Consider the following 24,671-nt stretch of genomic DNA (forward strand, 5'->3'; position numbering starts at 1 on the left):
TTTCCAAAAATTGATGGTTTGTCTTTTTTAAAAAGTCTTTTGTCATTTATTTTTCGTGTTTGCATTTATGAGGAAAAAACAATGTTACGTGACAGTTCTCCATTTGCGACCGCTCTGAGCAACATTCAAACTTTCACAGAGACCTCAAACAGAAAGCACAAAGTCCTTCTTTAAAGCGAATTTCGTTTGGTATTAATTGTATCTTAATTTTAATCCATGTTTCATTAACTAACCATGTCCTGGATTTAATAATTAAAAAGTAAATAGGCTATCTTGATTGTATAGGCTATTTTTTCATTATAAGTGTAAAATATTAGGCTGTGTATACCGACATGGATCAATTATTCATATTAGATTTCATCTGTCTTTTGTAGGCATAAGCCTAGCTGGCGCACCAACGAAAAAGCCTAAATGATGTGCCAAAATGCGTTTTCTATTAGGCTACAATGAAAATAATGTACAGTAGCCTATCAGATAAGGTCAGTTTTGCCGAAACACGTTTAATTTAGGCTATTTATTTATTTATTTATTTAAATTTTATTTATTTTTGTCCCTGTGCGCCGATCGGAGACGGAGTTCACTGCTGATATTCTGAAGTAAGAGCTTTCTAGTCTCGCGGCTGTCATCAGCAGCGCCTTGCATCTCCCAATCAGCGGATGGTGGGCGGTTGCGGTTTTGAAAATTGGTCAAAAACGTTGGTGCGGATGGATGGCGGACGGATGATGAGTTTTGTGATGCGGTTGCGGATGAAATAATAGCCCATCCGCGCATCTCTAGTGTATAGATACAATAGGCCTACCTGATTTTGAACACAAGAGGGCAGTATAGCACTATGAATGACATGATTTATTCATTTTTTGGACTAAAAAAAACTTTCTGGCTGTTTTTAAACTTAAACAATTATTAAATTGAAAAAAAGAAAAAAATGAGTTTAGTTCCTGATATTTGTATCATTTTATATAGAAATAAATGGTGTATAATTACATTTTTCGAAGATATGAGGCTTTTAGTGTTTTCATTTTTGACATTACTTTAATCCCTCGCCCTAGCAAAACCGTTTGAGATATGTGTTATCCGTTCACAATTTAGCATATTTAATGTATTTTCATCATGTTGAAAAAGTTAAGAGGAGTGGGTAAAAATTCAGAGGCTGATTTTGCAAAGAAATACTCATTCAAACCAAAATATCTGACTTCCTGTTGGTCGGAGCTAATGACTGTAAATTAGAAAGTTGTCCGGCTCGATGAGACCAATATACGTACTGATTTTTGTAACTGTTGGTAAAACTAAAACCCCCACTTTTGTCAAAAGCATTTTGAAAGTGACACACTTCCTGCTGCCAGTTGGTGGCGCTATAACTTTGACTCACAGTAGTTACATCCATCTGATCGGCCTCTTACCACAAACACACTGCTGAAGTTTCATCAAGATCAGTTAATGTGTGCAGAAATTATAACACTTCGTGTTTCTCTTTTCTCGCCATAAATTTGTGTCCTCGCCACGGCCAAAGCGTTCGAGATATCCAAAAATCCGTCCGCAATTTAGCATCCTCAATGTCTTGACTTCAAGCACACAGAGTTTGGTGGCGATTGGATGAATTCTCTAGGAGGAGTACATCAAATTCCATAGCATGCGTTCTCCAAACAACCCATAATAGCCGACTTCCTGTTGGGCTGGCGTAAAACTTAAGAGTGCGAAAGTTGTTCGGCCCGATGAGATCTATATGTGTACCGAGTTTCATATTAATTAATGCAAGCGTGTTTGATATATGGACCACGTTTTCAGACCCCGTTCAAGGGGGCGCTGTTGAGCCCCCCGTCACGCCCGTTTCTGAAACTTTTCACATGTCTACTGGCTAATAAGTGTGATGTGTCTGTCGAGTTTCATCCAATTTGAAGCATGCTAAGAGTCTCAAAAGCATCCGAAAAGAATATTAAAGTTTAATGCGTTGCCACGGCAACAGTATCTAAGATATCAATAATCCTTCCACAGGTCTACATCTGCCATGTGTCTACATTATACACATAAAGTTTGAAGCAAATCGGGTAAAAATAAGAGAGTGATTTCAAAGCATTTTGAAAGTGACAAACTTACTTACTTTGAATAGTCACATCCATGTGATCGGCCTCTTACAACGAACACACTGCAGAAGTTTCATCAAGATCAGTTAATGTATGCAGAAGTTATAACTAGTGATCGACCGATATTGATTTTTTATAACCGATACCAATTATTTGCATGTTTATGTGCCCGATAACCGATATGCAGAACCGATATTTATTTACTGTTAAACTTCTGTTTAGTCAAATGTTTTCATATGGAGAAAATAATTGACAGGGGAGTCATATCACCTTTGGAGAAATGTAATTCATTTTAAACAGTTTTATAAGGTTTATGTGCCATTTAATAGGTTTAAAGAGTGAGGAATAATTCACTGGGTAATATTCACTGAATAATATTAGCTGGAATATAACATTGTCAGGAAAGTAACAAACAAAACAGCATATTTGCATTTTTCAACTAGTATGTTATTAATTATTAATAATGTTTTTGTCGGTCTATATCATGAAATGCTTTCTGACAAAGTGCTATGCATTTACACAGAACTAGCCTATAACTTAGGCTACTCAACAGCGATTTGCGCGTGGAGATAATAAATAATTCATTTCCACATGGGTATTTATTTAGATTTGTATTAGCGAAATAATGGTTATGTAGTAAATGATAATATAATAACGAGATAATCTTGTCAAAAGTTTCATGCAGTAGCCGTGCTTGAACATTCCTGATCATCAACCCAGTCAGGTGCTCAGCAATATGAACAAACTTTTTTTTTTTCGAGACTATATAAACAGCACTTTGTCAGTTGGCATTTCATGATCTAGATTGAATATAGATCATGAAATGCCAACTGACAAAGTGCTGTTTATCTATGCATTTACACAGAACTATAACTTACTCAACCGCGATCGCGCGTGGAGATAATAAATAATTAATTTCCACAAAGCGGTACATTTTAGATGTGTATTAGCGAAATAATTGCTATGTAGTAAATTATAATATAATCTAGGGTGTTTAAACAAGATAATCTTGTCAAAAGTTTCATTCAGTGGCCGTGCTTGAGCATTCCTGATCATCAACCCAGTGAGTGCTCAGTAATATGAGCGAACTTTTTTTTCGAGACTAATGGTGATCAAATACAACAGATAGAGAATTAAATTTAGCGCTTTTATTTTCAACATGCACTCATTCATGTCTGTTTTATTTAATTCATGTAAAGTTACGTCTTTATTGGGGCAGGACATGACGGATTAACTTTACGCTACGTGACTCCATGAGTTCGTCTCAATTTTTTAGAACCAAGCTGCATAAATAAACTATATCAGGCATTTATGTCTCAAATCTCATTTCTGCATGTCTGTTATGTTAAATAAAGTTGAACAATTAAAGCAAAGCAAGCAGAACATATACTTTACCCGTGCACAGAGTTGTTGTTGACTGATCTCCTCAGACGGAGGTTGCAATGGCGGAATTCTCAAAACGGCCACAAGATGTTTATCGGCGAATCCGATATTACAAAACCGATACCCGATTATGGGAAAATGCTTAAATATTGGGAAAATATCGGTAAACCGATACATCGGTCGATCACTAGTTATAACACACTTCCTGTGTCCCATTATTCGCCATGAATTCGTTTCCTCATCACGGCCAAACCGTTCGAGATATCAAAAATCCGTTCGCAAGAATTCATCCTCAGTGTCTTGACTTCATTCACACCGAGTTTGGTGGCGATCGGATGAATTCCCTAGGAGGAGTATTTCACATTCCATTGTATGTGTTTTCCAAACAACGTATAATAACCGATTTCCTGTTGGGCTTTTGTAAAACTTAGAGCACGAAAGTTGTTCGGCCCGATGAGATCTATATGTGTACTGAGTTTCATATTATTACATGCAAGCGTGTTTGATATATGGACCAAGTTTTCGGACCTCATTCCAGGGGGCGCTGTCGAGCCCCCCCGCCACGCCCGGGTACCAGCTTCAGCTTCGCCCTTTCAGGGCTTGGGCACTAATAATAATCCTTAGGAAAACAATAGGGCCTTTGCCCTTTCAGGGCTTGGGCCCTAATAATAAATAATCCTAACGAAAACAATAGGGCCTTCGCCCTTTCAGGGCTTTTCAGGGCAACCTTAACCCAGAAAGAACGGCACAATATGAGACAGAGACAAAATTAAAAATACAAAATTGAAGGCAATGTCTCCCTTCAGACCTGTTACAATCTTCAAACCCGTCACACTATTCTCAACTATTCTTTTGGGAAAAAATAGGGAAGACGATTAAAAATGAAGGCATTTCTTGCTGATTACCACACTGTAAAATGTGTTCAGTTCACGAACTTAAAAAAACTAGTAAACCCGTTGACTTAAAATTAAGTAAATAAACTTAATGCTTAATTGAAAAAAATTAAGTTATGTTAACTTGACAATTCCACATTACCTATTTTTTTTCCGATTAAGCATGCCGTTTATTTATTTACTTATTTTTAAGGCAACGGGTTTCCTCAAATTTTTTTTAAGTCAACTGATCACTTTTTAGAGTGCACCTGACATGTTAAGGTCTAACACAATAAAATAGTGGTTTTATTTAAATATCTAAATTGAATTTTATTTTTTACAAAAATAAAGAGACCACTACACAAAATTTGCCTATTTTTACCTTCAGTCCCATAAAAATTGAAAGATTATCATAAAATGTTACATTTGTAGTTATTAAATTGTTATGAGGTACACTTGAGCAGGTTGATGTTTGTTTTATAACAATTTATTAGCAATATTTAATGCCTGAGGTGGGACAAATATAATATGCTGAAGGTTTGATATGTGCCTAATGATGTGGGATATTTAGAAAATTAATTACCACTATATGTAGTTTTAAAAAAAAAAATCCAAGTTGAAATATTACAGAATCCCAGGAATGACCCTGGAACTAATCCAGCCGATCACAGTGCATATGGTATAAAAAGGAAAATCTCGGAATCACTTGTGCAAATTTCTCACGTGAATTTATGTGCGAAACGTTTTTTCCCCCTCGCTGTTGGTCAGGACAGTCTCTTGACCAAATTTCTTGTAGTTTTGTCGGCATTGTGTAGTATGCGTGCTGCTATGACAAGATGACGACAGATGACAAGAAACCTTGTAGTGTAATGTGAGCACCACAGCAATTCAGTGAGTCCTACAGTCCTGTAGTGTGAGTAAAGTAACACATCTCTGACGCAATAAAATCACTCCCCCAGTTTCTCTTGCTCCAAATTAAAGGTCACGAGATAACCGATTTTTAAATACAAAATCGTCTGGCTTTTAGCAATTTTTCGATTTATATATTATTTGTATAATTAATCCCTTAATCCATTAAACATGAGCAAATTTACTTTAACAATTATCAGTTAGTTTAAATTTATGTAAAAATATAGGCTACAGAGATGTAATATAAACACGCTTTATAATCAATATAGATAAAGCTTTAAAAATGACTACATATGAGCTTACATATTCAAATGATATAGCAAGATATTTACTTCTTGCTGTGTAAATGCATTTATATACTTCATATTCTTCAATCTCTTAATCCTTGGCAGAAGAGACAATTGAATCGCACGGACTCTCGCGAGAAGTGAATCACGGTTTTGCACGTTTCAAGGCATGTGATTGGCTGTTCGCTGATGTCACACTTTCATGTGCTCACGTTCCATCAACAACATGGTAAAAAACAAAGCTTAATTTGACTGGTTTGGTTTTGTCAACTCAAAGCTAATCCCGTAACTCTGAGTTTGTTCAACTACCATAATGGTATGAGCCCCTAGTAAGCCAGAAGCCATTCCCGCCTGACCAATGGTGTGTGAGTATTTGGCTGGATAATCTGGGCATCCAACCAACTGTTAAATCATTATTGCAATTCCATTTGGTGATGTTAGTGCTAGAGGAAATACACATTTCTCCTTTAATGTGTGTATATGTTTGCAGTGTATGTATGTGTGCACATTTCCAGTATGGACGTGTGTGTGTGTGTGTGTGATTGTAGGAAATGGAGGCCTTTATCATTCCCTGTGCAGGCTTACCTCACCGTTTCTAAGCAACGGTTGCCAAGCAGCCCGTATAGCTGGAGCAGAACGAGAGAATGAAGAGACTGAGCACGAGAGAAAGTCTGTTTAGCTGAAGGACATCCTACACACACATACCTACACACACACACACACACACACACACGGGCATGTCGATAAAATAACACATAGGTTATCTTGTGTGTGTGTGTTTGAGACCATAGAGCTGTTTATGAAGGACACTGAGCTTGGGTGCATCTGCAAGTTCACAATGTTCCCATCTGAAGAGTGTCGGCCAACATCATCCTCTGAGAAAGCAAATGTGTGTGTCGCTGCCTTGAAAAATGCAGGTGTGTCTCTTTCTGAGAGACGTGCCTGTATTCACTAAGTGGTTTACCGGGGATAAAGCACAAACTGCTACAGGAATTAGCCACTTGACATCATTTGCAGGTTTACGATGTGTTTATGCATTGCGTTTGGTGTGTGTGAGTGTTGCGTATTAATCATTCTAATGACAGCTCTCTGTATGGAGAGAAGCTCCATTATACACTGGGTCACATCTTAAGTTTATTACATGACATAAATGAATTATGATCACATGGTTGTGTTGCACTTCTCTCTCTCTCTCAGGGTTGGATGACTGTTTGCTGCAGTATATGAGGACATTTGAGAGAGAGCAGATAAACGGAGAGCAGCTGCTTCACATCACCCATCAGGAGCTGGAAGAGCTCGGCGTGACCCGCATCGGACACCAGGAGCTCATTCTGGAGGCTGTGGACTTACTCTGCGCACTGGTGTGTGTGTGTGTGTGTGTGTGTGTGTGTGTGAGAGAGTGAGGGAAAATGAGACTGGCTGTGATAATGATGTGTTTGTTTTGTTTAATGACACGACAGACATTTTATTCAAACTCCGCTTAACACTGAATGATTAACACCCAGCGGGAATCTCTCAACCAGTATACAAAAAGAGGAGGGAGTTTGTGTGCAAGGAAGGGAAGATGTGTTTTTGGTTCTGATTGGCTGCTGGAGGAATTCATGCATCATAGAATGAGAGGAGGAGTTCAATCTCAGTCAACTAGCTAACTTCCTCACAGCTGTTCATGCAAACCAATTCATCTCAGAAGCAGAATTCAGGTTTATAAGTAGGCTAAAGAGCTGTTTCGGGTGAAAGGATTACAAGTGGACAGCAATAAATACAAATGCAAATAGGGTCTAAAACAATTTGAGATCTTATCGCAGATGACAGCGAAGGGTCGCCTACTCAGTCATAGTCAAGTTTTATTTGTCCGGTGTGCAACAACATTGGAGACAGTACTTGTTGACTAATATTATTTTTATGCTATTTATTTATTTATTTATTTATTTATTTTTTATTATTTTTTTTATTTTTTTTATTATTTTAATTTTAGTCATTTATGTTTTATTAATTTTTTAATTTAAGTTTTAGTAATTTTGCTTTTGTAATTTTTATAATTTTTTTATTTATTTTATTTCAATTTTAGTTTTAGTCATTTTCAGCTTGATCTTTTACATTTTATTTCTGTTAGTTGCTAAAGTAACATTTCCAAGGCACGTTTTTTAACCTTATTCATCCAATATTTATATTTTATTTAATTCATCTGTTTTATTTAATTTCATAAAAAATTGTTTTAATAGTTTTAGTTTTAGTTAACAATAACAACACTGCTTTACATTGAAATGTTTGTTTCACTTAAACTTAAATGGCTTCCATTTAAAGTAAACATTTTAAATTAAATATAAATACATAAATATAAAATTTATAAACATTATGAATATCATAACAAAAATAGTGATTGTGTAAATTAAACATATGAATTTACAATTACAAAATAATAAATATTATAACAAATAAAAATAGTATAAATTATAAATATTATACATTATAGTCATCAATCAATCAACCACTGCTAAAACAAGGGTTTTAAACTGCTGTTTCCATTTGGCTTTAAAATAAAATAAAATAAAATGTGGTGCATACCTGCCCTCTGAAGCACCATCCCAAAGTCTTTCGCTCCTTATAAATTTTGCATTGAACCTTTTTTAAAACAAGAGTCAGCTGTCACCAGATCACTCCTAAAATCTCATGGGTTCTGCTGACCTTTAGTTTTTTTTTTTATTATTATTTATTTTTTTATTTGCTTTAGGTCTCTGCTATTTATCCTGACATTCATAGCTACCTGGAAACTTATTTAAATTCTAAAGATGCCTCGAAGAGCTTTTAGGAGGCTTGAAGTGATGAACAACATTTCAAAGATCTTACCCCTGAACCTATTTATATAAGGATCTATTTATAATAATGGTTGGAACATTGAATGGTGTCTACATATTAATATGCATGGCCGCTGTAATTTATGCAGCGAGGAGCTTGAATTAGATAAAAGAACAACAGTCACAACTGTAGAAAAAGACACGTCACTGCTGCAGATACCAGTTTACACCATATATAGAAAAAACGGAGAAGTCGGAAAAACCCCTCCTGCCTATAAATGGGATGCTGGGTCCAGCTGATTAACACTATAAACAAACCCAAAGGAAGTGTGAGAAAATCTATCTATTTAGAATCTAAAATTTATTTAGCCGATCGATACACAGAAATGATGGGTTCTCCAAGCAGCAGTTCTGAGAAAATGGCATTTATTCTGAGTAATGCATTTTTCCAGATATGAATGGAGACTTGATTGTGTGCTTTATTTCATTCCACAGTGTAGGCAGTGTTTTATTTCTGAGTAACTTTGTTAGTGTGTAGTGATGACCCTCTGTACATGCTATGAGAATGCTGCTTGATTTTTCTGCTGCTTACACTTAGATTTTAAGTCTCAGAATGATAAAATCAGACCTTGGACCCTCTTAGAAAAAAAACTGCTATTGCACTGTATTGAAAAGAGCATTTTAAAATAATAAATCTCTCATGCTAACATTCAAAAGTTTGTGGTCAATAAGATAGTTTTAAATTTTTTGAAAGAAGTCGTTTATGCTCATCAAGGCCGCATTTATTTGATCAAAATACAGTATAGCTAAACAGTAACATTGAGAAATATTGACTTGAAATTATTACAATTTTAGATAACTGTTTTCTATTTTGAAATGTAATTTATTCCTGTGATGGCTAAGCTGAATTTTCAGCAGCCATTACTCCAGTCTTCAGTGTCACACGATCAAAGACTATAGATATACAAAGACGGTTCCCACCTTCTCATTTATGCTCGAATGATATTTGAGCATTATAAACAACATTTTTGGGACAGTTCATATCAGAATTTGTTGCGGACTTTAAATATGTTATTTAATTGTTAGTTCAGCAAGCAGTTTTTTAGATTTAAGGATTCCCCCATTCAGACAGATAGGACTTGATCTTGAATTCCCAAAATAGCTGCCCGGAGGCATTGCAAATATGACCGCTGAGTGAACAGATTTTCTTTGAAAGGGATTTTACACATGATCCTTCAGAAATCATTCTACTATGCTGATTTGGTGCTCAAGAAACATGTATTATTATCAATGTTGAAAACAGTTACTTCATATTTTTTTTCAATAGATTTTTTACAGGATTCTTTGATGAATAGATATAAATATAAATTAAAATTATAATTGAAATATAAATCTTTTGAACATTACAAAAGTCTTTACTGTCACTTGATCAATTTAATGCATCCTTGCTAAAATATTCTTTTCTTAAAAATGTTTTTTGAACAGTAGTATAACTACTTTAACAATGATTTTTTCCTGTTGCAGAACTATGGTCTAGAGACAGAGAATTTGAGGACTTTGTCACACAAACTCAATGCATCCGCCAAGAATCTGCAGAACTTCATCACGGGGCGGCGCCGTGGGGGCCATTATGATGGACGAGTCTCACGGCGTCTTCCAAACGATTTCCTGACTTCAGTCGTTGACCTCATCGGAGCTGCTAAAAATCTACTGGCATGGCTGGACAGGTACTCAAACCTCCCCGAACAGGGAATGAACTCACCTGGGCTGAATAGAACAGACCTGAAAGTCATATGATATCATAGAAATGAATGGAATTGAAATCAAACCTGATAGGACTGTATTAAAAGGGAGTCAAATAGCCTTGATAAGCTGTCCAAAATAACAAATAAACTAATTAAATTCTCATTTGTATAGTGGCAAGTGCACAAGTGCTCTGACATATTGTAGTGTGGTGCTCATGAGAGACAAGTTTTGAGTCCAGCCCAGGTCTTGTTCCCAACCTCTGTTTAAAATGTTAAAAATGTCTCTTTATGTATGTTTGCTTTGTTTGCAGGTCTCCATTTGTCAGTGTTTCTGAGTACTCAGTGCTGAAGAACAACATTGTTCAGCTCTGTCTAGAGCTAACCACTATTGTACAACAGGTGTGTGTGTGTGTGTGTGTGTGTGTGTGTGTGTGTGTGTGTGTGTTGTGTGTGTGTGTGTGTGTTGTGTGTTGTGTGTGTGTGTGAGTGTTTTGGTATTCAACACACACAAACAGCACAGCCCTTTATTATTATTTTAAATGTAAAAATGTTCTTCTCCTCTTAGGATTGCACAGTGTATGAAACTGAAAATAAGATTCTGCATGTGGTGAGTATTTCTCAAGCCTCACACACTTTCTCTTTTACACACACAAACTCTTGTACACCTATACCTGTGAGGACCCCCTTTAACTGTAGTAAGAGCATACTTTCGATTAGCACAGACACTTATTTTGACTCAGTACTGCACAGTAAGCAGAAATGTGAAAATAATATTATTGTTAAACCATTTATGTGAATTATACACTCACACACAGCCCTTATATTTAGATATTTCAAGTAAAACGTGTTTGGGAAGTCACATGTATCTAGCCTGCTCCTAAGCAAACGTCAATGTGTGTGTGTGTGTGTGTGTGTGCGCGTGTGCTTTGCCTAAGGTTGGATATCCTGAATAATGCAGATTTTTCTCCCTTCAGGATCACTGCCTGTAGAACAGAGAGAAAGAGAGAGAGGGATGGATAGAAATAGACAGAAAAAGATGAAAGAAGGAATATAACATGAATAAATATACATATAGCATGTGACTTATTAATGCAGATTCATTATACATTATGGGTATATTTCATGATGCTGAATGCCTTTCATGTGAATGGTTTGGACTGCTGCAGGGTTGCCAGTATTTACTGCTCCCTCCCAGTTCAACAGCTATAATTAGACTGAGAGATTTACAATGGAATCGCAAACATAGACTGACAACACTGTCTGTTTGTCTCTCATTGTCTTTCTGTCTTTATCTCTCTTTGCAGTGTAAGACTCTATCAGGTATCTGTGAGCACATTATTTCATTGTCGTCCGATTCGTTGGTGTCACAGTCTGCTCACCTCGAAGTCGTCCATCTGACTAACGTTATGCCTAGCGAGGGCCTGGTGAGTAAACAACAGCAATAACCCTTTCATACTCTATAGAAATATGAGAAAGTTTATAACAGAAGGGTGTAATTGGTTGGATTTTAGGAAGTTTATCTCATCACAGAGACAACTATAAGAAAGCCATTTGTAGGTTGATTTCTTTAAAAAGAAAAACACTGTTGCTCTGTGGTGTTATCAAAAAATTGCTCTGCTTGTTTAAATACCCAACATAGCAACATTGACTCAACCAATGGTGTGAGTTTGGGGCAGGACTATTTGTTTGTGTGACCAATAGCAGACAGGGAAACCTGTTTGAAAACAATCATTGTTTTTGCAATTCCATTCAGTGATGGAAATTACACACTTTAGGACAGTTTGAAAAATCTGTATAAATCTCACAACACTCTCTTTCCTGTTTTTAGGGCATGTACATCAAGTCCACATATGATGGTCTTCATGTGATCACTGGAACTACAGAGAATGTGAGTTCAGAGCTGTATTTATTCTTCACCTGTCTTATAGTGAGGGTCCTAACAAATATTGGAGAGGAGCTTTTTCATATAAATTCTACAAATCCAAATCCTAAGATTAGCTGCTCTCCTTCACTTCTTCCCATGGTTATTTAAAGGGTTAGTTCACCCAAAAATGAAAATGATGTCATTAATGACTCACCCTCATGTCGTTCCAAGCCGTAAGACCTCCGTTCATATACGGAACACAGTTTAAGATATTTTAGATTTAGTCCGAGAACTTTCTGTCCCTCCATTGAAAATGTATGTACGGTATACTGTCCATGTCCATGAAGCTAATAAAGACATCATCAAAGTAGTCCATGTGACATCAGTGGGTTAGTTAAATACATTTTGGTCCAAAAATAACAAAAACTATGACTTTATTCAGCATTGTATTCTCTTCAGGGTCTGTTGTCAATCCGCGTTCACGACTCCGCAGTGACGCTGCTGACGTAAGACGCTGCTAACATTAAAAATATATAAAAGAATATAGCAATACCAAAATACAAACAATGTGGAATAGCTTGAATACAGCGTGCGTCTCCCTCAGACTGTAAACGAAGCTCGGGCGCACCAGATAACACGTCAGCAGCGTCTTACGTCAGCAGCGTCACTGCGGAGTCGTGAACGCGGATTGACAACAGACCCTGAAGAGAATACAATGCTGAATAAAGTCATAGTTTTTGTTATTTTTGGTCAAAAATGTATTTTCGATGCTTCAAAAAGTTCTAACTAACCCACTGATGTCACATGGACTACTTTGATGATGTCTTTATTAGCTTTCTGGACATGGACAGTATACCGTACATACATTTTCAATGGAGGGACAGAAAGCTCTCGGACTCAATCTAAAATATCTTAAACTGTGTTCCGTATATGAACGGAGGTCTTACGGGCTTGGAACGACATGAGGGTGAGTCATTAATGACATCATTTTCATTTTTGGGTGAACTAACCCTTTAAGAATATACAGTAGGCATGCCATTTAGGGGTGTGTGATATGTATTGCCTATGATGATATCGTAATTGTTGTTTTAATAATGTGCGAGCTGACATTATTAAGTGCCTCTCACTTTGCAAAAACAAACTAAACATGCTTTGAGAGTCCACATATTCACTAAAAATAGTGAATACAATAGCCAAAAATAGCCATCTCTAAGCAACACACAGCAGTGTTTTGTTATTGAATGAATCTGCTTTTTTTAATGAGTCATTTGAGTGAATGATTTAATGACCCATTCATAAAGACAGGCAGTTGCTTAATTTCTAAATGAATGAAAATATTTCAGTAAATGATTCAATGACTCACTCGTTAAGACTTTCTTCCACCTTCTAAAGGTTTTAGTTTCATATTTAAAATTATTACTTTATTTTCTTAAGCCCTGTGATGGACTGGCCAGCCGTTCAGGGTGTTCCCCTCCTTTTGCCCAAGATCCATGGCCTGAGCATCCAAAGTTATTTTGAAAATGGATGGATGGATTTATTTTTTTTAAATAAGTTCCTATTTCAGTATTCAAAATATTATTTTTAAAACATCAATTTCAAAGTATTATTTAGGGCCAGAGCACCAATGGTGAAAGGACCCTCTTGCGTAGTTTATTATGTATTTGTAATTGCTGTGTACATGCATGTATGCCATCTCTGAGCCGCATTGAACAGTCTGTGTAAATACATCTAAATGGGATCTAAATTTGATCGGTAACAGCCATAATGGGTCTTATTATTAAAAAAAAATACTGAAATAAGTGTCCTGAGAAATCACACCTGAGTCTGTGACAGCCTTAGGCTCTAAAAACAGCAAAAAACATCTTTTTCACTTTTTTAGCCAATCATGGAATGTTTGATACCTTTATGTGTTGGGGATAACGCAGTCTAATTATGTGGTTAAGCAGATGTTGGCAAAACATCTGAAATGTGTTAAAGCACCTTTAAAAGTTACAATAGCACTCTTTGAACCACCTCTGCTTGTTTCCAAATAAGGTTTTAATTTATGCCAGTGTTTGATATTTATAGTTGATGTATTGCACATCAGCATGACATGTGATGTTATAAATAACTAAAATAATTTTATCCAGACTGGTTTGTCATAATTTTATGATTTAAAGCACCTCGTGAGTTCTTCTACTGCTAGATTAAAACTTCTACATTCTCAGATAAATTGGTAAAAAAGCTGTCACTGGGATGTTACCATTTACAAGTACTAATATGTACACTTTTGGTACCTTTGAAGTACTAGCACTCTTTAGGTATAGCTTTTGAAAGGGTACCACCTCAGTGACAGCTTTTGTACCTTTTTGTCTGAGAGTGTATAAGTGTTTATGGCAAATCTAAGATCATTATTGATGATGCTATGTGATAGGACTTCTTATTCCGGAGGAGAAAAACGGGTCTGGTTTTCTTCATATTGTCAGTGCCCATTTCAGACAGTATTGCTCTATAAAGCACATGCTGTGCTGCAGCTCTTCTGTGGGGACAGCAGAACCAGGTCATCCGCATTGAGCAGGCACTTGATTTCAGAGCTGGCTAGAGTGAGGCTTGAAATGGTGGATTGTTCCAGTGCTGTTGTTAAATCATTTATGTAGATGTTCAATTGGGTTGAACTCAAACATGCCTTTTTTTAGTTGCTGGAAGAACAGAATTCATTGATTTCTAACTCCTAATGCACATTTAGCCTACTGTTCAGCTAAATGGATTTTACAGTTTTTAATGATTTTTTAAGTCTATTCAGTCTGTAGAACAACATATCAGAGCAAATGCAAAATCTTCTGAATAACATTCTGGACTGGTGTGGCATGGTTTAGTAGTTTTTAATTGTAAGTTCAAACCTCAAAAGGTTTGAAAATGCCAACCGTTGTACCCTTGAGAAAGGCATTTAATCTGAGTTGCTCCAGTAAGTCACTATGCATTGAAGCGTCATCGAAATGACTGCTTACTATGTTTGAACCGATTATGAAAATATTCTTTAAAATAAATGTTTTAGCTGTTTATGCCTAAGTGTGTGGAGAGAGGAAATGAGCAGAGTTGTGTTTCGCAAAAGCATTGTAAGCCTAAGTAGATTGTAGAAAGTTAGAAACCAGTGCTCTCCACGATCTACTTAGGCTTACGCAGCCCAGATGAGTGAGACTTTGATGAAAAGACGTCCAAACGTTCTTCATAGGAAAGGTCAACATTCAGGCATGTATGATACTATAATACAACACCGAAATGCCTTGGTAAATAATTGGTGTCAGATTTATCTCTATAATGAGCAGGGGTTATTAATCTCACTATCTCTCTCCTGCAGTCTCCCGCAGATCAGTGTAAGAAGATCCATGCCGGCGATGAGGTCATTCAGGTCAATCACCAAACAGTGGTGTGTATCTTTGCATGGGTCAGTCATCTGTGCTTGCATCTTAGTGCATAAATGTGCAGATATTATATTGTTTGTGCAGATATTGATTGGCAGTTGATGCTCAAGGGTTTTCAGGTGGATCTCATGAAGCCTGTCAAGAACCTGTCTGCAAAATTCCTTTGTAAGAAATGGGAAAACTTAACAACAAGGTTTCATTTGTTAACATTAGTTAACATGAACTAACAATGAACAATACTTTTACAGCATTTATTATTCTTAGTTAATGTAATCTCAACATTTACAAATACATTTTTAAGATCAAATGCTGTATCGGTTAACATTAGTTAATGCACTATGAACTATGAACATGAACATTTTTATTATCTAACATTAACAAAGGTTAATAAATACTGTAAAAAATATGTTGCTCAATGTTAGTTCATGGTAGTTAACTAATTTTAATAAATGAGACATTATTGTAAAGTTTTACCAATTATATATTTCTAAAGAAAATATTTCTTACTTTAGGACCATAACTTTTTTTTGCACTGTAACATTTGTTTTCTCAAAATTAATGCACATTCTCATTTAATTTAAATTTCAGTTATATATTACAAAAGATTATATTATAGTGTGTGTATATATATACATCAAATTCTCATTCATATATATGCCTAGTTTTTTCATGAAACTTTAGATAAAGCAGGCTGATGGGTCTTTAACGCAAGCTGATGATATTTTCAGCGTTAACTACTTGGCACAAGCTGATTGTTTCATGTAGCATCTGCAGCCAATGAGTTTGCTTCTCAACATCTAAATGGCTTGTTACCATTCACTATAGCAGTTTGCAGCGTGCTTTCAGAGTTCGTCTAAAAAAACCCACCTTCCCCAGCTCCACCTGTATAGATCGGCTATGGGTAACTGATATGCTATTTGTGCAGCGACAAATATCGGCGTATGTATTGGCTGCAGCAAGTTCCTGTACTTGCTCTGCAGCAGCACCAATAATCTATAACAACAGCAATAATCAACAGCAGCAGTGTAGCAGATCTATTCCACCAATACCAAATACATTAACATTGTCATATCCATATATATATATATATATATATATTTCTATCATGACAACAATATATGTGACCATGGACCACAAAACCAGTCATAAGTCGCACGGGTCAAAAATACATTGTATGGGTCAAAATTATCGATTTTTCTTTTACACCAAAATTCATTAGGATATTAAGTAAAGATCTTGTTCCATGAAGATATTTAGTAAATTTCCTTCCGTAAATATATAAAACATTTATTTTTGTGAGTGGATTTTTACCCATGTGACCCATGTGGTTTTGTGGTCCAGGGTCATATATATATGAGAATTTGAAAAGAAATACAAAAATGTCATAATTTTGGGTTTAAATCATCTATATCTTTTAAGGTTGGCTGGCAGTTGAAGAATTTGGTCAACTGTCTTCGTGAGGATCCAAGTGGAGTCATCCTCACGCTGAAGAAGAGGCCACAGAACACTCTGGGCTCCACCCCTGCACTCCTGAAGAACGCCCGCTGGAAACCACTTGCCCTGCAGGTGTGTGTGTGTGTGTGTGTGTGTGTCAGGATAGCTCAATGTGTTTGTTCAAGTGTATCCATTTAATATGTAGTGCATACGAGTGTGTGTGTGTGTGTGTGTGTGTATGTATAAAGAGCATCTCAGAGCACTGAATGAGTTCCGTACGGCTTGTTGCCATGGCAGCCAGAGTTCTGTGGTTGCTCTGGATACAAGTATCAGACAGATGCAGTTAACAGCTTGCACATGTGTCCTCTCCTCACAGTCACGACACAGTAGAGCGGAGTGGACGTTCACTCATGAATGAATTCACATTGGCGATTTGAAGGACATAATGATAATTGACATAACCACTGATCAAATTGTGGTAGAACAGGATTTTCAATCCTCTCTGGATGATTAAATAAACAATTATACACTTGTGAATTACTGCATGAAAACAGCACTATGAATAACCTGATAAAATGACTAAAGAGTAGAAGGGCATATTTGCACTTAAATGTTTACATGCAATAAAACAATGCCCATTGATAAATGATAGTGATAAATCGATGGACAGTGTTTTTATATATGTCTCTCCCGCCTCTTGTTGCCGGGTTGCTTTCTGGTGCTTGTTGCTATGCTTTTCCTCATTGCTAACTGACTGATGCAGCGCTCATGGTTGCTAAGGGCAACACTATCTTCGTTTTGAAACACACTCTTGGTCCTCTGTTAGTCAAAGGTCTTTTGACGTGTGTGTGTGACCAATCACTGTCCTGCCCTCTAGTGAAAAAAACTGCAAAAGACTAACATACTGTACAAGTATAATATGATTCATGTTTGAAAATATATTTCTGCCTGAATACCTTCATAATCCATCATGAGAAATATAAGATCAGTCTGATATTTAATAGCTGATTTTATTGTAATTATTTTCCTTCACATTAAAGGGGCTATATGTACGAATGTTCATGGATTAATCGTTTTTTATTAGCTTGTCTCAGAACTTAAAAAACGAGACTTCCCCGACTCCCTAGTTTATGAAAGCCTGGTGACTGTTTTTTATGTGAAGGACGTTTCTGCCAGGAAAATCAAAAGTATGTGACGTTTACGCGCCGAGAATCTCTCTTTTGTTCAATGGCACAAGAAATGAATGCTACATTGTTCAGGATAATACCGAAATAGCCATTCTGTACTGTAATGTGTCATGCAAAGAAATAATTAATTCAAACTATAGTCTCACATAGCCAGATCTATGTATCTAGTTTATAGTCTCAAATATACTTTATAATCAAACTAATATTTAATGACCTCATCTGTCGATATGATGCCGGTGAAAAAAATATCCTCATCACTATGATTGGATGCTTTCTTAACTGCTGCCTTCTCACCGCTGACATTTTTGTTGTGTGTTTATGTTAAGAGGAAAGCACGTAACACATATTTACATATTCATCTGAACGTCGCTTTCAATAGCGTGGACGGTGTCTGGATGTTCGTTAACAGTATATAGTTGCAAAGGTATTTCCAACTTCTTTTTACTTGTAAGCAAAGGATGAAAAACAACTTTGTGGTGAGTATATCAGGTCATTGAATCAGTCAAACGTGTGCACGAGTGAGAGCACGAGCAATAAGTTGCTGGCCGCAGTTCACTTAACGGCCACTGGTGTCACTAATAAGGGTTTCTGAATTCTACAATCTACAGATAGCCCCTTTAATATAATAACAACAAAGTGCTGTTAACGTTATAGTCATGTTATTTTGTGCGTGCTTTTGATTGACAGCCGCTGTCCACCAGTCCGTGCAGTGGTTCTCCTACACCACCCAGCACGCTTGGGTCAGTTGGACTTTCACCTGGAGTGGACACACCTGGGGGACATGATGTTTTTATTCTTTCCCCTGTCTACGGACACAGGTATTTACATATGAAATATATGCAAACCAAAACCGTTAGTCTCTTTTAGCATGTTGGCTGAACTTCTTTCTCTTTTCCTTTTGTTTTCTTTCTTTTGCTCCTGTTCTCATTCTCTTAGAGAGGAGGATCTGGATCGGGGTGGGTTTGGTGTGTTTGGCTCTGATTCTCCAGGGTATTACGTAGAACAGGAGGTACTGGGGGGCCAGTACTTCCCCCTCCTGGAAGAGGATTCTGGGAGAAATACCGGACTGCGACGCAGAGACCGGACCCCAACTCACAGTAAGAGCATACACATTAGGGCTGCAACTAATACTTGGATAATACAAATATGCAAATACATAAATGAAAATTCAAATAAAGTTCTGTCATGAAACTCTAGATGGCGCAGGCTGATTGGTTCCTGCTGTATCAGTAGCCAATGAGCTCGCTGCTCAACCTTTATAAACTTGTTCAGCATCAGCTATGGCAGTGCTGCACGCTTTCAGAAACCCTCCATCTTCCCCAGCTCCACATGTATAGATCAAAATGATTGGATTTAAATGATTTATCTGTACTAATTAGTAGAAGAACATGCACTGCCCACTGATAATAATAAATCAATGGGCAGGATTTTTACGTCATTTTATAAAGAAAACAAGACCTATTTTCAGATCATGAATATTTATTTTTTGCATTGTACCATTATTTTCAATAATTCCAATTCAGTCATTTCAGTTTTCTCTACTGTTAATTTAAATTTTATATCATAAAACAGTGGTTCTCAACTCCAGTCCTCGGGACCCGTTGCTCTGCACATTTTGTATGTCTCTCTTATCTGACACACTCAGTTCAGTTCATGGAGTCTCTCTTAACGACCGGATGATCTGATTCAGGTGTGTTAAATAAGGGAGACATACAAAATGTGCAGAGCAGCGGGTCCCAAGGACTGGAGTTGAGAACCACTGTCATAAAATATGAAATTATAAATTTTATCTATTAAAAATATATAGTTACATATCATGGTAGTATTTGTTTTACTGAAATCAATGTATGCAAATTTTATTTAAAAAAAAGCATTGTGTCTGGACAGGATGATTTTAATTGCTGTATTACAGTTTGGATTTAAGTGATTTGAGAGTAATTATTATTATCGATTTTCTCAATTAGTTGTTGCCATCCTAATTCATGTAAGTACTGTACAGTACTCTTGATTCAAAACAACATAATATTAGGCTACATGCGGTTTCTATACACTATAGTATACTGCATTCTCTTTTTTAAATAATAAATGAAACACTCAAACCGCACAGTTTCCAACCATGCATTTTTAAATTGTAGTATGCTTGTGCGATGTTACACAATGCAAGTCTTACATCATGCCTGGATGGCTTTTTTTTAAGCTGGACATAAACGCAGAGTGCATTACAGGAGATTAAGCCACCATGGACCTCCTGCTTTAAACTGCAAAAGTGCAAATCTCAGCCATTTAGTATGTTGCAGCTGCGCTACTGTGTGCACTAATACACACTAACAGAGGAGATGATAGATGCTCTGAAACGCACCAGAACATACACACAGACACACTCAAATGTTGTATGTCTCTGCCTGTAGGTGACCTCCGACAGGTTACCATGGGAACTGAATGGCTGGCAGAGCCTCAAGAATCTGGAGTTTACAAAAGAGGAAGCAGAGGTGATGATTTTACTTTTTTGCATACTTTACTACATTACTTTTTGTTCACTCTACTGGCGCCAAGTCATTAAAACTTTTAATTGTCACTTTGACTCACTTTTTACTTGAGCACAACCGCGATTTTGCTATCTGACAAGGAATTTGAAAGTGGTTCACTCAAAAATGGCATTAATAGTTCAGTCTTTTTAAAAACAGACAGATGTTGAGGATTTGAGTTCAGAGCTCAGTGTCTGTAATGTGAGGCTAACATAAATACTCCATCTCTGATCCTTACGGTATTAGTAGGAAAGAGAGGTGTAAGATAAACTAGTGGGTAAGTTGCCCCACTCATATTTCTCAATTTTTTTTTAAGTGTCCATTATATTCAGGGATCTGTGACTATATGATCTCATCTAATTATGTTATGCCAAAGATGTGTGTATGTTAATGTAATCTAGTTAGAAACTTCTTCTTGATAATTAAAATCTAGTTTATCAACATCATGTGTCATTCTCAGTTGCATATCCTGGTATTTACCATTAGTGTGTGATTTGTGTAAGTTGCTTTGACTAACAACACGTCTGCAAAGAAAGTAAATGTCACACAACTATAGAACTGACATTTTAGAGCATCGGAACTGAGAACACAAACCTGTAAGGCAGCGATTTTTTTCTAGTGAACTCTGCAACCAAAAGCAGGAAATACCGTTACATAGGCTTGTTTGTGAAAGCTGAGGTAAGCAAAGATTTCTTTGAAGAAGCCACCTAATCTTCAGAAAGCTGGAGGAATGGCAGACAACCATTTCCTTTGCCTCTGATTGATCAGTACAGCGTAGGACTTACAACTTCCCCCCCCCCTGAATATATTTTAATGAGAAAAGTATTTTGTGTGTGTGTGATATTTTTTTTGTATTGTAATCCAGATTTACATTTTTAGGCTTTTTGAAACTTTTTTGAAACAGTCCATTAATGTAGATTATCACCTTCACTTAATAATAAAAAGAAAGTTTACTGCTAAAAATTGTAAATATTAATTTAGTATATATTATTATTATAAACACTTTAACCAAGTTGTTATCTTTAATTAGTAACTGAAGCAGATGAAATCTAATTTCAGCTGATATTTTCCTTCTTCACTAACAGTTCTTAATGTGTGAGAACTAAAAGATTTAACCTTGATGTGTGATATTGACAGTAACCAACTTTCTTTTTGGGGGATTGTGAGAGGTGACAACTTAACTGTAAACATGTAAACTCATTCATTATTTCTTTTTTTGTTTCTTTTTTTTGTGGAAACACAACTTCTAAAATAGAACAGAGAATACGTAGGCGCCACTTGCACAGATATAAATAGAAAGAAAACCTCCACCCACACACACACACACACACACACACACACACACACAGGAAGGTATCAGAGTTGCTACGTGATGTGGGAGTTATGAAGACTTTTGCAATTTTGCAATACGTTTCTGCTACATGCTCCCATTATAAGTCCTTACGCTGTTTTTCTCTCAGTGTGTGACTCCCTGCTTGCCTTCTGTTTTTCTCCATCAGATTCTGATTCCTCTCTCTTGCGGTTCCTCAGTGATGACAGGATTGTGTTGATTCAGGAAGAGGCAGAGTTTTCCCAGCGGGACACAAGCAGGAGATCCAGGAAGAAAAGCCGGAATCCCAGCAGTCCCAGTTTCCCCATCAGTCCATCTATGCTTGCCCCACCTGTGCGTCTGGACACAGGCCCCCCCGAGGGGCTGCCCTTTCCCGTGCCCGACTCAAACACGATGCCACACTACCATGTAAGTGAAATGTCGACTCTGATCAGAGCTGCTGTGTCCTGATGTTTAAATATATCACTTGATACAATGCACTTATTTGTGTACATACATGTACTTATATTTAAATAATACCTGCAAGTAATTACAGCTGTAAATAATTTATGTAGTTAAATCAGTAATTATACTATTGACCATTCCCTTACATCTTAACCCAGCTTTAAACCTAACCAAACCACGAAACCTGTCCCTAACCTTACCCGTAACCCACCACAATAGCAGCAAAACACAATAAGTACATTATGCCTTACAATTTTTGCTATGTAAGTATGTAGTAATTAAAGATACCTATTATAAGTGATCAAAATTTCTGAATTGCCTCATCTCGCAGCATACATTTGATCTATATTGTCATGTGATTGTACATACACACACTCACACCACACGTCTCTGTAACAGTCCTTTTTTTCATAACCTAGAACAGGAAATTCAAATCTCTCTTCCTCTCTGTCTCTCTTTCTATTTGTCATTCTGTTCATTGCCACAGAGAACGGCAGACACACTTCGAGCAGATGCTGATAGGTGAGTAAACTTCACACCTTCCTTAATTTAGCATACATTTTGGTATTATTTATTGATTTTGTATTATATTCTTTATCCGCTGAATTTGACTTGCCAAAAAGTTACTTTTTTGCACGTTTTTTTTTTTTTTGCTGGTTTGTCAAAAAATGTTTTTAAACGCCCTCTTCACTTGTAAAATGAGAAAAGTGCTCTGACACAAGCTGTAGGTTGCCTCTTTGCATAGCCTGCATTATATTGTGAAAGATTCACTAAATAATTGGGCAATTTGGGCTCATTCAGAAAGATTTTCACAGCAGCAGGTGCTACACACAGCCAGATGTGTAGGCGCTATACAGAGCACAAGTTTGGTGGATTTCCCCATATTTTATTTTTATTATTATTGCTTCTGGTGTTTAGATTAACAGTATCAATTCTGCTTCTTCCTTATTACCAGACTGTGACTGGACTGGCCAAGATTCAGAATATTATTGTCATTGATGTGTAAATGCAGCTGATTATGTTAACATTTGCAACTTCTTACATCATAAATCCAAGAATGTCAGAACTAGATGTTTCTGGAGATGTTCTTTTTTGACTGGGGAGCAAGTTTTGAGTTTTTAAAGTGACCACCTCAGTTTACTATAATAAATGTTATCCCAAACATTTGCTTTGAAACTTTGAAAGCTTTGAAACTGGTCACTTTAAGTTCAGAATAAGCATTTCAAGAGTTTTGTTGATGTACAGGATATCAGGATGCTTCTCACAGCTTTGTTCGAGCTTAATGAACTGCCATTTATTTATAAATGAGGAACAGAAATTCCTTGACTGCAGTCTTCAGGAGGTTTTTATTTCCTGTGACTAAAGCTGTAAGAGTTGTGAAGTCTCATTCTGTGGAACGTGTCTGTCTTAAGATGGAATGATCTCCGTTTCTCTGCTGTTACGATGCATACAGAGAATTAGATAAAAGAGTGTCTTCTGGGTGGCTAAGATTTTGTGTTTAATGAATCTACAATTGTGTTTCTGTGTGTGTTTGTGTACAGGTATCACTATACTTGTGAGGTCCAAAAATGTCCTTACTATTTAAAAATATCCTCACTAATGAAGTGAAACCTGTTGAACACCAACTAGTGAGCTGGACCTCACTAGTTAAAATTGGCCAAATCTTGTTTATATTTAAATTTAGTGTTTTGCCATGGATGCCTATGAGATGACCTCACTATATTGTGAAACAAACATAACTTTGTGTGTGTGTTTGAGGGTGTGTATGTGTTTGTTGGTTTGAGGGTGCGTGAGCATGAGCAGGAGTTTCAGTTAGAATCAGTTTTGAAGTCAACCTCAAAAACCAGCATCCTGTCCATTTACCTGTGTCTATATTTAAGTTAAATAGGTGAGGAAAAAAAAAACATTTTATTTTATTATATATTATTTCTCTTTCTCTCTCTCTCTCTGCAGATATGCCAGTTCAGGACTTGACCGACAAGCAGGGGCATCAATGAGGAAGGTAAACCACAAGCACAGTTACAGCATCAGTCGTGGTAATGAGAATACATAGTGTTGGGAACAAGAGGTACAGATGCAACTTTAACATTTTCAGTAAAAAAAGGTGATGAGATACTGTATGCACTGGAGAAGATCTTTATTCATTGGAGAATCTTTATTTGCAGTATGGCAACAAAAAGTGTTGCGGTAGTTAGAAATTATTTGATGAATACCAGGTTTGTCATTATATTATTCAGGTTTGGACATTTTGCACTATTAGACAGGCACAACTAAATATTTACTTTTTAATATTTTTGTATTATCCATTATATTATTATTGTATTTATTATTGATTATATTATTACATTGCAACGTTTTTGTTTTAATATTAGATTAAATCATGCTAAATTTAAATCAGGGCACTTTGCAGTAAT

At 36.4% G+C, this 24,671-nt stretch overlaps 1 protein-coding gene across 1 annotated transcript in view; it reads left to right on the forward strand.

Moving 5' to 3' along the window:
* The window catches only part of LOC307158154 (connector enhancer of kinase suppressor of ras 2), a 46,931-nt gene that overhangs the window by 17,103 nt on the left and 5,157 nt on the right, over window positions 1-24,671 (forward strand). The window contains exons 2-15 of the mRNA XM_079870478.1: window positions 6,730-6,893; window positions 9,852-10,054; window positions 10,384-10,471; window positions 10,638-10,679; window positions 11,377-11,496; window positions 11,901-11,960; window positions 15,274-15,342; window positions 16,757-16,903; window positions 18,646-18,776; window positions 18,895-19,055; window positions 20,367-20,447; window positions 21,983-22,221; window positions 22,745-22,779; window positions 24,211-24,259. Coding sequence (XP_079726604.1) covers window positions 6,730-6,893; window positions 9,852-10,054; window positions 10,384-10,471; window positions 10,638-10,679; window positions 11,377-11,496; window positions 11,901-11,960; window positions 15,274-15,342; window positions 16,757-16,903; window positions 18,646-18,776; window positions 18,895-19,055; window positions 20,367-20,447; window positions 21,983-22,221; window positions 22,745-22,779; window positions 24,211-24,259 — 1,589 coding nt within the window. The remainder of the gene's footprint in view (window positions 1-6,729; window positions 6,894-9,851; window positions 10,055-10,383; window positions 10,472-10,637; window positions 10,680-11,376; window positions 11,497-11,900; window positions 11,961-15,273; window positions 15,343-16,756; window positions 16,904-18,645; window positions 18,777-18,894; window positions 19,056-20,366; window positions 20,448-21,982; window positions 22,222-22,744; window positions 22,780-24,210; window positions 24,260-24,671) is intronic.

This window comes from Squalius cephalus (assembly GCF_949319135.1).
Source record: "Squalius cephalus genome assembly, chromosome: 5".
NCBI classification, from domain to species: Eukaryota; Metazoa; Chordata; class Actinopteri; order Cypriniformes; family Leuciscidae; genus Squalius; species Squalius cephalus.